At 34.2% G+C, this 17,703-nt stretch overlaps 1 protein-coding gene across 3 annotated transcripts in view; it reads right to left on the reverse strand.

Moving 5' to 3' along the window:
- Window positions 1-17,703, reverse strand: part of DMXL1 (Dmx like 1) — a 131,287-nt gene that overhangs the window by 91,536 nt on the left and 22,048 nt on the right. For all 3 annotated transcript variants that reach the window (XM_082836305.1, XM_082836304.1, XM_082836306.1), the window contains exons 3-7: window positions 14,726-14,797; window positions 11,836-11,914; window positions 7,174-7,306; window positions 2,370-2,436; window positions 914-1,092 (exon numbers count right to left, since the gene is read on the reverse strand). In XM_082836305.1, coding sequence (XP_082692431.1) covers window positions 914-1,092; window positions 2,370-2,436; window positions 7,174-7,306; window positions 11,836-11,914; window positions 14,726-14,797 — 530 coding nt within the window. The remainder of the gene's footprint in view (window positions 1-913; window positions 1,093-2,369; window positions 2,437-7,173; window positions 7,307-11,835; window positions 11,915-14,725; window positions 14,798-17,703) is intronic.

A 17,703-nucleotide genomic window follows, 5' to 3' on the forward strand; every position in this document is an offset into this window, starting at 1 on the left:
ATTATGTGAGAAATCTCTGTACCTTCCCTTCAGCTTTGCTGTGAATCTGAAACTGCTCTAAAAAACGTCTAAAATAATTTTTAAAAAATCTAGGTATACTCTGCTGGCTCAGAAGAGCAAAACTAAAGTCAACAAATGATCTAGGTATGCTACCATGGATCAGCTTAAGACATCTCAGATGACAAAAAGATAAGGGAAAACCTGTACTGATCCATAGTGTGGCCAAATTGAAAATGGCCATGTGGAACAAAAATGATTTCTACCTATACTTAAGTAATACAATAGCTCTGTAACTTACTAAATATAGGCAAAAATTCAACAGGATTATCAAGTCTTGCAAGGACTACAGGAAAAAAGAAAAGTACTAACAGGTGTGTTTGTGCATGCATGTGTAGGTTAAACTAATACCTAGTTTACGGCATCATAATGTATTAACCCATGCACTTCTCCTCAAAGATGCTGGGTGCAGTTAAAGAAATATTTGAGGCCTTATGGTATATGTTCTCAATAAAGCCTTTTTTTTTTTAATTAAAAAAAAAAAGGGAAACCAGAGGAGATATAGAAGGGACAAGATAAGGGAGTGAAATGTGAAAAAGTTGATGCAAATGGCAATTTGGAGAATGATTAAGAGATGAAAGAATTGGATACATAACATAGAGAAGAAAACGATGCACAACTCTGTCACTTAAAGATATCTGATCTAGAGGTAAATTATCCTTTCATATGGCCCTCCTCTTAAGCGTCAACCATAGTTGACCGGTGGCCAGAGGTTTGCAGTCCAAGAACGATCTAGTATTACTTGAATCTTCATAGGCAAAAATCCTAAAGGAATGATTCTCAAAGTGAGAAAAGCAGTCAAAGTCACAAAGATGATGTTCTCTTAATACATCGGAAAAATGACTAATCCACTGACCTAGGCATATATTTGCTTGTTTTACGCCAGGAAAATCCATTTACAGCTCGAGGATGGGCCAGATATACAAAAGAAAAGTCAATTTCTCCTTGGGATTGTTTTTCTGAACTTTTATCTGGAGAGGCAACAGATGTCCGCCAGTTTTCTACATTATACCATACCTTTAAAAGACAGTCATCCTAAGGGGAAAAAAAAAACAGAAAACATCCAGATCAGAATTAAATTAAAGGTTAAGTCAAATACCAAAAGTAAGATTTTTCTCCCCAATTAAAGGAACTTAGGGATGTGAAGAGGAGTTGGGCATGGAGAAATTAGGAAGAAAATCTCTGATTCTGATACTTTTCTACTAGCATTCCTTAACTGTTCTTTAAGAATTAATGTGTGTGGATGTGTGTATTTTGCAAGGGTTGGTTCAAGGAAAATGCTAGTTACCATTTGGTATGGAAAATAGTCATTTAGGAAAGACCTAAAGATGAAGTTAGGGCTTCACGTGCCCACTTAGCCAAATACCAAATAAGAAAGCATTACCATTAGCAGACTTCAAAAGACTGGTGATTTTTGAAAACACAGTTTTTATAAATTACCATGTGAATGTTCAAAGAAAATGTTGATGATAACTAGTTAGCAACTACTACTATGTAAAATATTCTAAGCACAATCAAAATTGCATCTCCTAATTTGAGAAGGAAAGCAAGAACAAGAGAGACTAGCACGTACCAGGTTCTGTTCTTAAGCTATTAATTGCATTCCCAAAGCTGACTGTAAAGTCAATTAGATTAAACAGCTCTACTTTTATCCTAAAAAAACCTCACTGAGGGTTTAAGGTATATCTCATATTCTTAGTCTGCAGGTTTTGAGCCATGGGAACAATAACTTCAGACTATTAGTTGTATGTAAAGTGCTCTGTGAACCAATGATTAAAAATAAAATAATTTCAAGGGAATACATTATTCTAAAATAAACAGGTAACAACAAAGAAAAGTTACAAATGTCCTTCTAGAAAGTCTGTAAATTCTTTTACTGTAAATACAGCCTAATATAGCTGTCAGCTAAAAGATAACATAAACAGTAGTTATAGTTGATTATTGACAGTATACTTCATCCATGACTCTGTGCCAGTCACTTTACATACACTGTCTAAACTAATCTGATGATCAACGACCTATGAGGTGGGTACTATCATCCTCAGTTTATACATGAGAAAACCAAGACTCAAAGAGAGTAACTACTTGCCCAAGATCAAACAGTTGGTAAATGGCAAATTTATACCCAGATCTACCTTTGATCTACGTTGTTTCAATTATACCATACTGCCTTTAACAAAATATTTAGCCAATTTTTGCTACTTAACATTTTTAACAGAAAATGTTTTCAACTTAATGAAGCCAGCTAATTTTTTTTGACATTTCAAACTATACCATAAACACAACTTGACAATAGTATTTTTACAAATTACCTTCCCAGAAGTGGCAAAAAATTCTCCATCTGGTGAAAACTTCATTAAATGAACTTGGGAAGCAGTTCTGTAAATTAAACAGACAAGAAATAATTCTCAAGGAAAATTAAATAAGAGAATGCAACATTACTTCTCTAAACTATATTCAGCAATTTGCTTCAAATAGAAAATTTTGTGATAAAACAAGTTTCACACTCACTTATAAGTATATCTCATAAATATAAAATAAATTAAAAAATAGAAAACTTAATATTAAATATAAAAATTATTTTTTATGTAAAAATATCCATGCATAAGAATCATGTAAGGAATGACTTGTCAGTCTTTTTTTTTTTTTTTTTTTTTTGCGGTATGCGGGCCTCTCACTGTTGTGGCCTCTCCCGTTGCGGAGCACAGGCTCCAGACGAGCAGGCTCAGCAGCCATAGCTCACGGGCCTAGCCGCTCCGCGGCTTGTGGGATCTTCCCGGACTGGGGCACAAACCCGTGTCCCCTGCGTCGGAAGGCAGACTCTCAACCACTGCGCCACCAGGGAAGCCCTGACTTGTCAGTCTTCAAAGCTTAAGACAAAAGAGCCATAGGTCTCATTCCCTTAGGATGTGAGAAACAAAGGTTTCATTTTTTAATCTGGAAACCTAATTTCCAGAGCCATAGATACTTATATTCCAGCATACATTTACAAGGACAGTAAATCAGTATTTTAAAATGAATTCTGCCTTAAGGCAGCATTTGCATAATTAAAGATTATGTATGGGTTAATGGGAGACTTGTAACTATCATGGATTCGGCCTTCCAAGTTCACCAACATACTTGGTACATAGTTGTCTTTTCTTCTCCAAGGAGCTTTGGCTCATTTCCCTTCATCACCTTCCCTTCTGGCTACCTGTATATACTAATCTCAAGACACTTCTCACTGTGATTGCTTTCCTTTTCTTTACCCAAGTTCATGCTTAGATAGATTCATCCTAAATTTATTTGTAAAGCAGGCCAAAGAGATATTTTGTCACATTTCATTCCAAATAAAAATAACTTCTTCCCCCTGATTTCTAAAAAATATTTGTTTGCTTATTTGTTTGTTTGGCTGTGCCGGGTCTTACTGCGGCACGCAGGATCTTCGTTGCTGCGTGCAGGATCTTTAGTTGTGGCACTCGGAATCTTTTAGTTGCGGCATGCGGGCTCCTAATAGCGGCATGTGGGATCTAGTTCCCCGACCAGGGATCGAACCCAGCTGCCCTGCATTGGGAGCGCAGAGTCTTAACCACTGGACCACCAGGGAAGTCCCTTCCCTGATTTTAAATGTTACAAATACATAAGAGAAAATATTGATACAAATGGGTGAAAGGAAGAAACTAAAATCATCCATAGCTTCACCAATACCACAACACTCATTCCCATGCAAAATCACTGTTAACATTTTAATACACTGACTTCCAGACCTCTTCCATATTCCCTCTCCATCTACTTTCTGTGGAAGGGTGTGGGGAAGGAGATGGAAACTGATGCCATATTTACAATCTGCTTTGTAATATTTATTTTAAAATATGTCATGAACATTAAGTAGTACAATGAACATTTTTGCACACACATTTTTATGCATCTGGTTAATCCTAAGGACATCTTTAAAACAAATAATTAAAAGTCTGGTCTCCATGATTGTGACCTTGTTGCCCCTACAGTCTTTTCTTAGAATAGTAGCTAAAGCAGTTCTTTTAAAAGAGAATTACTGGGTTGGCCAGAAAGTTCGTTTGGTTTTAAGTAAAAATAAGAGACAGTTTTCATTTTCACGAAGAACTTTATTGAACGTATTCACTAACCGAACGAACTTTTTGGCCAATCCACTAGATCTCAACACACCCTCTGCTTAAAACCCCCAAGGCCTTCCCAACTCACTCAAAATAAAAGGCAAAAGCTTCACAATAACCTATAAGCTGACTCCTGACTTCCCTATTACTCCTCACTTTGTTCACTTTACTCCAGCCACAAGGTAACATACACTTTTACCTCAGAGCCTTGCACTAGTTCCCTCCTCCTACAACGTTCTTCACCAGAAGATACACACACATAGCTTACTCACTCACTTCCTTCAGGTCTATACTCAAATGTCACCTCTACTCTTCTTCCCCCACCCTACTTAATTATTCTCTATCGTACCTACTGGTCCTCATCTAACAGATATTAGCAGTGTTCTAAATGCACCACAAATGTATGATCAAACCCAACTTTGAAATGTATTCCAGTTAGTGTAATCTTCAGTTGATTCTAAAATAAAACTGGCATAGTTTCTAGTCCAAGGCTTTATTGCTTACTTAAATAACAAACCACCTCAAATAAACAATTAGTATGTCTAGTCCAAGTTCCCACTGTATAACTCTGATTATGATTTAACTTAATATCCTTCCCCTCTCCCAAATGCAAGAAATACATTTCAAATTCTCAGTTCAACCCAAGGAATCCCCTTACTAGATCTGCAGTGAAGGCACTATAGCACTTCTTTGTTCTTCTCTCCCCCATTAGCTCTTTCTAAAGAACTATCTTTGCAAAATCTTATTTCCTCTCTACATGTAAACCCTTTTTAACACCCATGATCTGGCTGAGGGGGTGCAAAATAACACAGAACCAGCTCCTTTGAAATCTCCTTTGTATATTCTATACATATAGGAGGTCTGCCTTACTCTGACTTTGGTACCTGATTTATACCCTTTACTGCTTCATATGAAACTGACTCAGGGGACTTCCCGGGTGGCGCAGTAGTTAAGAATCCACCTGCCAGTGCAGGGGACACGGGTTCGAGCCCTGGTCTGGGAGGATCCCACATGCAACTAAGCCCGTGCACCACAACTGCTGAGCCTGCGCTCTAGAGCCTGCGAGCCACAACTACTGAAGCCTGCACGCCTAGAGCCCGTGCTCCGCAACAAGAGAAGCCACCACAATGAGAAGCCAGCGCACTGCAACGAAGACTAGCCCCCGCTCGCCGTAATTAGAGAAAGCCCGCACGCAGCAACAAAGACCCAACACAGCCAAAATTTTAAAAAATAAAATAAAAATTTTAAAAATATGTAAAACTGACTCAGGAAGAATGCCATTCCTAACATCCTGTCATACTGATTTACTGGTGTATTGTCTATCTCCCCCTATGTGTTCACAGCTATATTCTAAGCGCTTTTACCACTGTCTGGAACATGATAAGCACTCAACAAATATTTGTTGAATGAATGAAAGAAACTTGGACTTGCTATCTAAAGGGCATAAGAAAAATTAAGCCTGTTGATTCATACTTCCAAATTGATCTCTAGAAAGATGATACCAATTGTATGCCCTTATTAAGAGTATATAAGAATACCTTTCCTCCACTCACTCGTAATAGGTATTATTCATTCTCTTCTTTATGATTTTGAGTGAAGTCAATCAACTCTTAATATGCTCATTACTCATATGTACTACTGTTTAAAATTTTTCTCAAAAAAAATTTCTCTTCATTGTCCATTTTTGTTTACTTTTGAGATATGTTATTTTCTAGTTAATTTTTAAGACCTCCTTTTAAAAAAGGCATTAACCCAAAATTGCACATATTTCCCAACAAGTTTTTGGTTCTTTTCCTTATGGTCTTTTTGCTTTACAGAAATTTTTTATTGATACACAAAACTATTAATTTTTTCCTTTTCTTTCCTTTCAGTTTCTACTTTTGGTGTCATACTTAGAAATTTTTTCCATAACTCTAAAATAGCACTTCTCATCCAACAGTGATAGAACACAAATGATAAATGTTAGCCCAATATGTAATTTTTAATTTCCTAGTAGTGACATTTAAAAAAGTAAAAGGAAACAGGTAAAATTAAGTATATTTTATTTAATCCAATATATCAAAAATATTATCATTTTAATGTGTAATCAATTAAAATTTAATAAGAGTTTTACATTTTTTTCTTTGTGCAAAGTTTTTGAAATCTAGTGTTCATTTCATACTTTTAGGACATCTCAGTTAAGTCTAGCCATATTTCAAGGGCTCAAGTGAAATGAGGCTATCATACTGGACATGGTAGTATTAAACTATGACAATTCACCGATATTTTCTTCTAAAATTTTTTCATTGTATAGATATTGCTTCTTCTTCCTTTGAAATTTATTTTGGTGCCAAGTATGAAAGAGATTCTAACGTCATTTTCTCCACCACAGAGCTAGCAAGTTGCCCCACTGATGTAAAATGCCACCTTATATACTGAATCTCCATGTATAATTGGGTCTAACCCTGGACCCTAATCTATCTGTTCCTGTATCAACAACAAACTGCTTGACCAGTTGTAGCTTTAGAATTCATTTTACTATACTGTATATCTTCATTCTTTTCTTCTTTCAGGATTTTCCTGATTTTCCCATATTTGTCCTTTTAAATAAAATTTGAACTATGCTCAAAAGTAGAAATTCCAATGAGATTTTGATAAGGATGATGTTCAACATACAGATTAGTCTGGGAAAAATATACTTCTTCACAATAGGAAAATTTCCATTCAAAATCATGACAGGTGTCTCTGTCTCCTTTTGTATAATTTAGCAAGTTCTTATTTAACTATCTTCATATAGGCCTAACACATTTCTATGTTTCTTCCTAGTTGTTTTATTCAACAATTTTAAAAAAGTAAAAAAGGGTCTGCAGAACATGGGAAATGGTGAATCCTCTGTATATAAGAAAAGGCATGTCAAAATCAATACTTTTTATGTTAGTATGGTTTTACACCAACTAAAATGCATTTATAATATAAGACCACATGGAACAGGTTTATTGGTTTAATCCCCTAATTAATTGCTTACTTGCAATGCCAAATGCATCTCCAATCCCCAAAGTTAAGATCTGTTTTATCTGGATTTTCATCTTCAGCTGATTTCTCCAAGTTAGCACTGGACCACAGTTGCAAACAGCTAGAACCAGTTAAAAGACGATTGCCTAAAATATATATATATATCAAAAAAAATAATATATATATCATTCACCAATTATTATTTAGGTATTTAATTAGTGAGTTAAGTACATGCTCAAGAGTTGTATATAATACTATAAAGATAATACAACTTTTTTAGAAAGTCAAATAACAAAAAGAGATTTGGGGTATGGGGGAGTAAGGCTATATTTTAACTTTGTTGAAGAAACTTAAGACAAAAAAGGGAACAGATCTTATCATCTCTCATCCAACAAACATTTAATGAGCATCTTCTTTGTAACAGGCACTGTGCTAGGCACTGGCAATACAATAAGAAATGAAAGACTGTCCTTTTTCATGATGGGTTCACATTCCAGTAGAGAAATATTATGAACAGAAGCATGAAAACATGCAAGTTCAAATATATTCCAGAGAATGCCTCATAATCTCATTATAGTTAAGGGATAAGGTACGTAGTAGACTTAGAAAAAGAAATAAGTTTGGAAAAAAGGGATCATATTGTGAAGCATTTTTGAGGTTCATAAAGAGTTCAGAGTTTGTTATAGGTAGCTGGAAGTTAAAGGTTTTATTTAGGGGGGGTGTAGTTTACATAAGTGTATCTGTATTTTAGAACAAGGGGTCTCAACTGGGAGGGGCTGTCAACAGATGGACGTAAGATGCCCATAAACCTCCTTCCAATGACATACATGCAAAAGTTATAGGTATACTTTGCGCATTTTTCTAGAGAGATAATCCATAATTTTCACCGTACTTTCAAAAACTCCAGTAAACAAAGAAGGGTAAATTATGATTCTTTATAACTCTAGAGATAGGCAAGATTAGGAAAAATGTAAGATGCTGGGAAATCTGGTTAAATGACTATAATAAATACAGATGGGAAATCATGAGGATCTGAATCAAATATTAAAGTAATAAGCATGGATTTAAAAGCCATTTCAAAAAAAAGAACAGAATTTTCATGGCATGACACCAAGTAAAAAACAGAGAGATACAAGAGGTTTCAAGGAGAGATTCCAACTTTATGACTTGGGGAATTGAGTGGAAGATTGTGCTATCAAAGAAAATAAAGGCAGTACAATTTTGGCCAAAAAGCTGACAATAAATAAGGCATTCTATCTCTCTGGAAAGATCACTTTATTTAAAAAGTGAGTCTGTGGCAAAACACTGACTTTAGATCAGAAATCCTTGTGTCTAAATCCCAAATAAGTTACTCAATCAGCTATGTGAATTTGATCGAGTTGGGCAACCTCTGAGTCTCAATTTTCTCACCTATAAAATTAGAAGTTTGTGTAGAGGTGTTTTAAGAATTAGCTATAATATGTATTACATATCTAGCACAGGCTAGGCACTTAGCAGAAGCTCAATAAATAATAGCAACTAGGTGGAAAGTCCTATAGACAGATAAAAACAGCCCAGAAAGTACTGATACTAATGAGACATTCCATTTAAATATGGTTATCATTCCACTGTTTAGCTTAGCAACATACATACGTTTTCTTTTTTTTACTGAGATGTAACTGACATGTATCATTGTATTAGTTTCAGGTTACAACATAATTATTCAATATTTGTATACAGTGTGAAATGACCACCACAATAAGTCTCCTTAACATTCATCACCACACATGGCTACAATGTTTTTTCTTATGATGAGAACTTTAAGATCTACTTTCTCTTAGCAACTTTCAACTACACAATACAGAATTATTAAGCATAGTCACTATGTCATACATTACATCCCAGGATTTATTTATTTCATAACTGAAAGTTTGTACCTTCACCTATTTCATCTACTCTCCCCAATCCCACCCCACCCTACTCCAGCCCACTGCCTCTGACAACTACCAATCTGTTCTCTGTATCTATACGTTCAGTTTTGACAAGTTTTCTTTAACATAAACTAAAGGTGAAACTAAGGTAACCCATGAAGGATTAAGAAATTAATATAGAACACAAAATAATTCATCCCAGTTATGGAATGAAACAAAAGTAGGTAAGGTATGGCATAATACATTGATTTGAACAGAAAGGCAGAAGTATAGATATCAAAGTAGGAAAAAAAAGCATTAAGTCTAAAATAGTAAGTCTTATGATTTAAGCAAGATGCAATAGTGCGTTTGGAGACAACACAAAGGCACTATAGTCAGTTTACTAGCATCATCTGAAAAATATTCTTTATATCCCAATACCTGGCATATACTAATAAGTAAATATTCATCAAAACCAAAATACTAGTATTTCACTTAATATATTCTAAATCTGTTTATATAAATAATTACAAAGTTCATTTACAAAAGTAATAATAGCTCCCCAATATATATTACAGTAATAACCCATTTCTCAACCAAACCACTTAAATTTTAAACTTTTTGATTATAAAAAGAAAAATGATAAACTTTTATGTGAATTTTAAATAAATCATGATTTAAAAGATAATGGTCATGAAATACTGGCAAGTCACTACTAGATATGTTAAGAAAATAAGTAGTTATCTTCTAATACTACTCTGTAATGATGATTTTAGAAGAACTAAAATACTGTCAATATCAATAACAATATCAATACTACCTTCTAAAGAATTAGTACTTACAGACTGCAGGTACAAAAATTCCAGGCAACTACTATGTCATTACTAAAGAAATATCACTCAATTCAAATAATAAATGTTTTTATTACAGTTATTCATGAGACTTCAAGTAGCCAGTTCACTTGCTAACAATATTTTTATAGGTAAGTACCTACATAAATACCTTTTTACAGAAGGTACCAACTACTTTCATATATACTACCATATCTGATCATTAAAAAACTATCTTGTGAAATAGATATTACCTTAATTTAAAGTGAGTTAACCATTCTTGATATGTTAAGTAATCTGCTCATGATCACAAAACTTGTAGTCATATATGTAAACATTTATTGAGAGCTTAATATATGATGGACCCCTAAAGATAAATAAAATACTGAATAAAATAGATTCTAAGCCCTTGCCTAATAAAAGGTAAACAAATAATTATAATAAATTGTAGTGTTATCACAGAGTAACCATATAATTTATCATCCAAATAGGAACACTTGTGAAAGTAAAGGTGACACTGCTAATAATCTTATGAGGAAACAGGCATAAACTGGACATCAGCGACCCTATCCAGAGTAGAGTTATATTCAAAGTGCTGTACTAAATGCCAAATTTGAACCCAGGACAAATTTTTACTCTTTTCACCGTATGCATAAAATATACCTGTAGGCTACCAGCTAGTAAGCATCAATCTCATGAGAAAAAACATCTTAAAACATTATGTGATTTTTATTTAATCTAAGATAATCTCTTTTACCTTCTAAAATAATTTCCCAAGGTTCTGAACTTCGTATTCTAAATTAACATTTTTTCTCAGCCATTTTATCTACTATATTAAAATTTATCTTATCTATCTTAACTGATGACTTCTAGTTCTATGCTCCAAAGATAACTTCTTTCATAAATTTAGATTCAAATTTCTAACAATCTAATGAATACTGCTATAGGATATGCAAGCATCTCAAATTCCATACATCCAAATAAAATTTATGTTCCACTATCTCTAACTTCTACATATCACTCTTCTTGTGATCAAAGATACCCACAGAATAATGTGAAATCCAGTTGTTAAGTAATGTCAATTCGACTACCTAAATGCATTTCATATCCATGTATTCCTTTCATTAGTCACGCCATATTAATTGAGCACCTACTATGATAAAGGCACTGAAATAAGTTCTTATTTCTCTTTCAGACTACTGTGAATGCACACTTTCCAAAGGTAATTATAGATAATACAGTATTTACCTTCCTGTTCCTCTTGTGTCTGATCATTCTAAGTTACTGCTACCAGAAAAATCTGGCAAAACCATAAATCTTAGCCTGTCACTAGCCATTTTCAAAAACCTATACATTTTATACAATTAAAAGGAATTAAATTAAAATTCTTTAATTCTTCACATGACTGTAAAGGCTTTCCATATATGCTGTATTCTTATCTCATCACCAGACTCACTCCAGCCTCAATGAAGTACTAACCATTACTAGAATATATCTTATGCTTTCTTTCTTTGTTCCTCTTTGCTCACTCTGGTAAATTGGTAAAAATGACTTTAGGATGATTTTCTAATGCAGAAATAGATAACTGATACATATACACATTATCTCTTCTTAGAATTCACTTCTTTTTTCCTTCTTCAACCTATTCCCACCTTCATTGTCAAAATCTATCTACTCTCATGGCAAAAGGCTCCTCTGCAATGGAACTTTGATTCCCCACAAAGAATTAGTGTCTCCTTCCCAAAACAACAGGTATTCCTACAATAGCTGGACACTATTATGGTGCATATTTTCCTCATTTCAGTATAAGCTCTAAAATAGCACAACCTGTTTTACTTACTTTTGTGTTCCCCACCATTTCACACAAAGCAAAACTGAAATACATGAAAGTAAGAAAAAAAGCAATAGCCTAGACAAGTGTTATTTCACTTCAGTTAATTTTTCTTGTATTCTTACCTGCAGGATCCCAAGTTATATTGTGTGCTATTGAGTCCAGAAAAAATTGGCCACTTTTCTGCCACTGACTATATAATTCCTAAAATTAAAAAGTCATTTAGTCAATAATTATTGGCATCTTTTCTGTCAAACGTATATACTGACACTAATTATTTTTAACAATACATGTACTCATTTTTTTTAGGTATAATTGACCATGTAGTCATACTTAAAGAGAATAAAATGTTCAGCTTATCAAGAAAAATAAGGAATATGTGATGGAGGAGATCAGTGAGAGAACATCCATTCCTGTAAGTCCAAAAGCCTGTCTTTAGTATATTTAAACAACCAATAAGTATCTGCCAACTAGGACAACATATATATTAACCTCAGCCTTTTAAAGTTATAATTATTACTTTATTATTATTATAGTTACAAAGGTTTAATTTTAAATATGTCTGTGTTTGCTATTTGAGGATTCCTCCTCTATAAAGTTTCATCTTCATCTGAGGGCGTACGGTTATGTGTGAAAATTCAGAATAAGAGATGTTAACACTTCCCTTACATTACATAATTTAAGGGCTTTTCATTCCTTAAAGCAATATTTTTCAAACTTTTTTAACCTGCAAACCAGTAAGAAATACATGTTGCACTATAACCCAGAACAAACACACATACACACACATAAATGCAATCTAAGTTCACCCTTAATACATGTGATGCACTCTTAACATTTTCTATTATATTTCATTTTCTTTTAAATTCAGGTTGTGGCCTACTAAGTTGACTTCTCTAACCTCTAATACATTGAGATCCATAAACACTATCTTAATGTAGTCGTTCCCATACTTTAGTATGAAAACAGTCTAAGATGTTTATTAAAAATTCAAATGCTCAAGACCCATGCCCAAAGGTTCAGATTCAAAAGGTCCAGAACTGGGCACAGGAAATCTGTACTTTAAACCAACATCTCCAGGTGATTTTGATACAGGTGGCCTGCAGAATATGCTTTTATGAAACACTATCCTGCAGGAATGGCTCTCAATCACAGCACACATCAGAACTCCCTCTAGATCTATATGTACAAGCACACAGGCACAATCCCACACCTACACATTTAGAATTCCCCAGGGCAGGATATGGACACACGTATCAACTAGTGATTCTGAAGTGTACCTCTTGTGAAGAACCACCATCTTAAAAGAATATTCCAGAATGTACAAATAAAAGAATATAATATTTTTTATGAGGCTCTAAGGATTCTCTGAGACTATATCCTGGAATTCAAGATTTTGTGCATCTTCCAAGTTTATGATTTTTCCATTTGATCTAGTTTTCCCTTTATTCATCAGGCTTTTTTTTCACCCTCTCTGCAAAGTCAGTGCTGCCTACCAATAAACAAGCCTCTTCTTATTGAATTTTTTACATTATTATATTAAACAATTATAATTAGTACAAGAGAAAATGGGCAAAACCTGAAATTCTCAATTCTACCCTTATCAATAAAGGCATTTTAACATAACAAACTGATTTTTTTTTAAAGTCAGCTATTTCATTCAACAAATACTTATTGAGTATTATTTGAAATACAGTGTTTTGGATGGAGCAACCACCTTTAAAATTTGTTTTTAGTGCTATCAGTTACTAACTCATAAGGGTGTGAGAGCCTCTAACACTGGATTCATTAGGTAATATATAAACACAAATAGAAATGAGGAGAGAACTGTGGACTCTCCTTCCATGAAATTTTAAAATGGATATCAATTAACCCACAGAAAATATTTTTCATTAACACAAGGTAGGGAAAAAGAATGCTCACACCCAGGAATCAAGACAACTAGTTTCTCTCTTAGTTCTGGGGCTCAATAGCTGTTTCATTGCTCAAGTCACTTATTTTGGGGTCTCTGCTGCCTTATTTATAAAAAAGAAGTAACAGCTGCCCAACTAAGTCAGAGGGAATTTGTAAGATACTAATGAGCTAAGTGAAAATGAAATGAAAGCTATTAAAAGATATATAAGGTAAATCTATTGTTGACACACTGTTTAATTCTTTACATTTAACACATTTCTACAGTCTTTGACATCAAAAATAAACATTAACCAATTTCGGAATTGAGCAAAGAGCCTCTTAAGGTTGACCTGCTTAGTTTCAATAGCTACAGAGCAGCAGAGAAATAAACCAGTCCTATGACTCCTACTACAATGCTCGTTAGACACACCATGCTGATCTTCTTCCACATGGTTCAAATCACTAGCTTAACCTTCAGTAGAAACGGATAAAACAGCCTGTTCTGACTGTTATCTTTAAGAGCATCTAAACACCCAAGAAATCTACTACATAACCTCAATATTTATAAATTATAAAGTTTTAACCAACTCTCAGGAACTATTTCTGAATATAGTTTCTTTATTAAAAAAAAATTCACTGACCCACTAACAATTATTACATGATATAATAAGTGCAAGAAAGTAAGTTCAGGGGGTAGGTTAAGACTTTGCAAGAACAAGACTTTAAGAACAAAATATATAAAGCAGAAAAACTACCTAAAAGTAGATCACAGAAACAAAGAACAAGTGCCACATATGACTGAACAATGATGTTTGCCATTAGCAATAAAGTAACTAACAAGTTTCAAGTTGTTGACTCTTCAACTACTTAATAAAAGAAAAAAATGATAGATGGAAAAAAAAGAAAAGCATTTCAAGATAATTCATATGCACAATTTAGTTTAATTCTACTTCAATGAAACATACATCTTTAATAAGGAAGTGGCATTTAACATGTTGTCTTTAATTACAGTGTATAATTTATACTGATTTATGTGATCACTCTAATTTTGTACTCTTAAAAATGGTATATTTTAATACACAACACATTTTCATTTCTAAGAGAAAAAGATGAATTACTGACCAAATTTTTCTTTTGCTTCGGTAGGTTAACTGGTTCAAAAACAGATACAACATTTCCATAGGATGCTGCAATCTTTTAAAAAGAAAAAAGAAAGAAAACTTATGGATATGTTAACTTACTTATGAATCAAAAGAACAAAAGAAATTAACAGTATAACTTAAAAAATACCCAACACAGGGCTTCCCTGGTGGCGCAGTGGTTGAGAGTCCGCCTGCCGATGCAGGGGACACGAGTTCGTGCCCCGGTCCGGGAAGATCCCACATGCCATGGAGCGGCTGGGCCCGTGAGCCATGGCCACTGAGCCTGCACGTCCGGAGCCTGTGCTCCGCAACGGGAGAGGCCACAGCAGCGAGAGGCCTGCGTACCGCAAAAAAAAAAAAAAATACCCAACACAAAATTTCTTTCACCAATACTTGAGAATGTCAATTTTGGGGACTACCATATCTGGATCAGAATTCCAGTGCTGTCACTGTGTACCAGCAAGTTAAGCTCTCTGAACCTTAGTTTCTATCTATATTTACAGTATATATAATACTATCTTCCTAATAGGATTATTTTGAGGGTTGAAATAACATTTGTAAAGCACCTGGTAAAGAATTATCTATATAAGATGCATAGTAAATGTTAATTCCCTTCCTCACAGAAGAAAATGTATTGATGTATTCCTTGTCAAGTATAGAATTTGACGTGACTTAAAAATCAAGTTTTTAGGTTATCTGTCTTCAAAGTTCAGAATTCTGTCAGTGTATATTTAACTTTTTAGAAGTAAAACTTAGATCTATTCCTTTGTAAACTCTCTAAGGAGTATATTTTTTCAATATTCTATTTTATTTGAGTAACTTTCAAATATTTACTCTTAAATCAATGAAGCATAACCCTTGCTGGCTCTGTTTTATAAGGTAGCTACTACTATAGCTTGAGTGAGTCACAAATGAAGAACATTAAAACATCAGAAATCAGAGAGATATATAGATAGAATGAATGATCAGGGATAAAAATAAGAACATATAATCTAGTGAAGACAGTAAGAAATGAGGATGTAACATACATAATGGAAAAAAAAACTTTCAATGGATATTTTAAAGTGTTCTGAGATCTTAGAAGGTAGAAATCATCTGCACTGACTTCACCTGGGAGTATTTAGTTTGCGCCTTTAAATGTGGATAGAATTTCAAACTGCAGTGAGTGTTCAATTTTAGAAATAGGGCATAGTATGAACACAACTGTACATCTTTTTTTTTAATATTTATTTATTTGGCTGCTCCAGGTCGTAGTTGCGGCACGTGAAATCTTCGTTGCCGCATGCAGGATCTAGTCCCCTGACCAGGGATTGCACCTGGGGCCCCTGCATTGGGTGTGTGGAGTCTTAACCACTGGACTACCAGGGAAGTCCCCACGAGTGTAAATATTAAAAGAGGTAAAGTACGTTGGGAGGTGACTGAGCACCAGCCCAGGCAGAAGAGAGAAATAATGGACATGAGGCCAAAAAGGCAAGTGTGAGTGGGTTAAATAAGGTCTCAAACCAAGGTGAACAATTTGAACTTTTCTAAGTTCATGGGAAACTAAGAATGGTTTTAAGCAAATGAATAACAAGTCAAATGCAGATGAATTTTCTTAGGAAAATTAATCTGGTAGTACAAATAAAAAAACAGTAATGATAAAATATTGATGCCTATGGTATCAAGAAGCATTTCCTTCTAAAAGGTAAACAGAAATCCCAAGTACCAAAATCTACAAATTTCGTCTTGATACCTTAAGGAATCATTTGAGTATACTGTTTTCTGTAAAACAAAGGAAATTTACCCTTTATTAGAATAATTATAAAACCAAATGACCTCTTCATTCTAACCTGGATTTCATGTAATATAGATTAAAAGATAACTCATATTGAAAATTTCTAAAATTAGATTTCCAACATTAACAAGCCCTATGTGAATCTAAATGGTATAAGTAAGTTTTTATATACAATCAAGATTACAGAACTACAGAGCTACAAGATCAAACAAACATGAAGAGAAAGGGAAAAAAGTCTCAAGGATTTTTAGCATTCCATAATAAAAACCACTTTCGTAGTACAGTGAGAATGAAAGGCATGAACAAAAGAAAGACAGATGAGATACCTGTAACTCTACTGAAAGGAAGGAACACAGGAATAACAAAAAGAACAGTAGTCCAAAAAGTAGGCAAAGACTACAAGAGTTGAAACTCCTTTGTTACGAGTATCTTTAAACTAGGTCCCAAGAAGTAACTTTTCAGAATGGCAGCCTTATTAGGAATGATTACATTAAAAAAAATAAGGTTGGGCCCATTTTGATTTCTCACACAAAATGTTCTGGTAGAATCACAAACAATATACATGAATTAAGTATCTACCAAAAAAATTAAATTTGCAAAGTTCAGCCTAGTCTAGCTGCAACTGTACCTAGGCCTGGTCATCTATGCCTATATGGTGCTATATTAAGCTATACACTATACTGCCTATAAGTTATAACTCTCCCAACTCTGGTACTATACAGAACTGTATTTAACCTGATGTTAAATCATATGCCCTGTTTCTTTTTTTTTTTTTTTTGCGGTACGCGGGCCTTTCACTGTTGTGGCCTCTCCCGTTGCGGAGCACAGGCTCCAGATGCGCAGGCTCAGCGTCCATGGCTCACAGGCTCAGCCGCTCCGCGCGGCATATGGGATCTTCCCGGACTGGGGCACGAACCCGTGTCCCCGGCATTGGCAGGCGGACTCTCAACCACTGCGCCACCAGGAAAGCCCATGCCCTGTTTCTTTTGTTTTTGTTGCTTTTTTACTTTCAAGGTAACTTTATACTTTCCATGTGTAAACAGAAGTTCAAATTAAATTTTTCATTTTTCTTATAGACTTGGAATAAATTATTTAAAAAATTATCAATTTATGTTCATTTTTGTACAAAGTTTATCTAGAAGTTACAAGGAGATAACTACCTGTTTACAGACAAAAAAGGACTC

This window comes from Leucopleurus acutus, assembly GCF_964270905.1.
Source record: "Leucopleurus acutus genome assembly, chromosome: 3".
Lineage (NCBI taxonomy): Eukaryota > Metazoa > Chordata > Mammalia > Artiodactyla > Delphinidae > Leucopleurus > Leucopleurus acutus.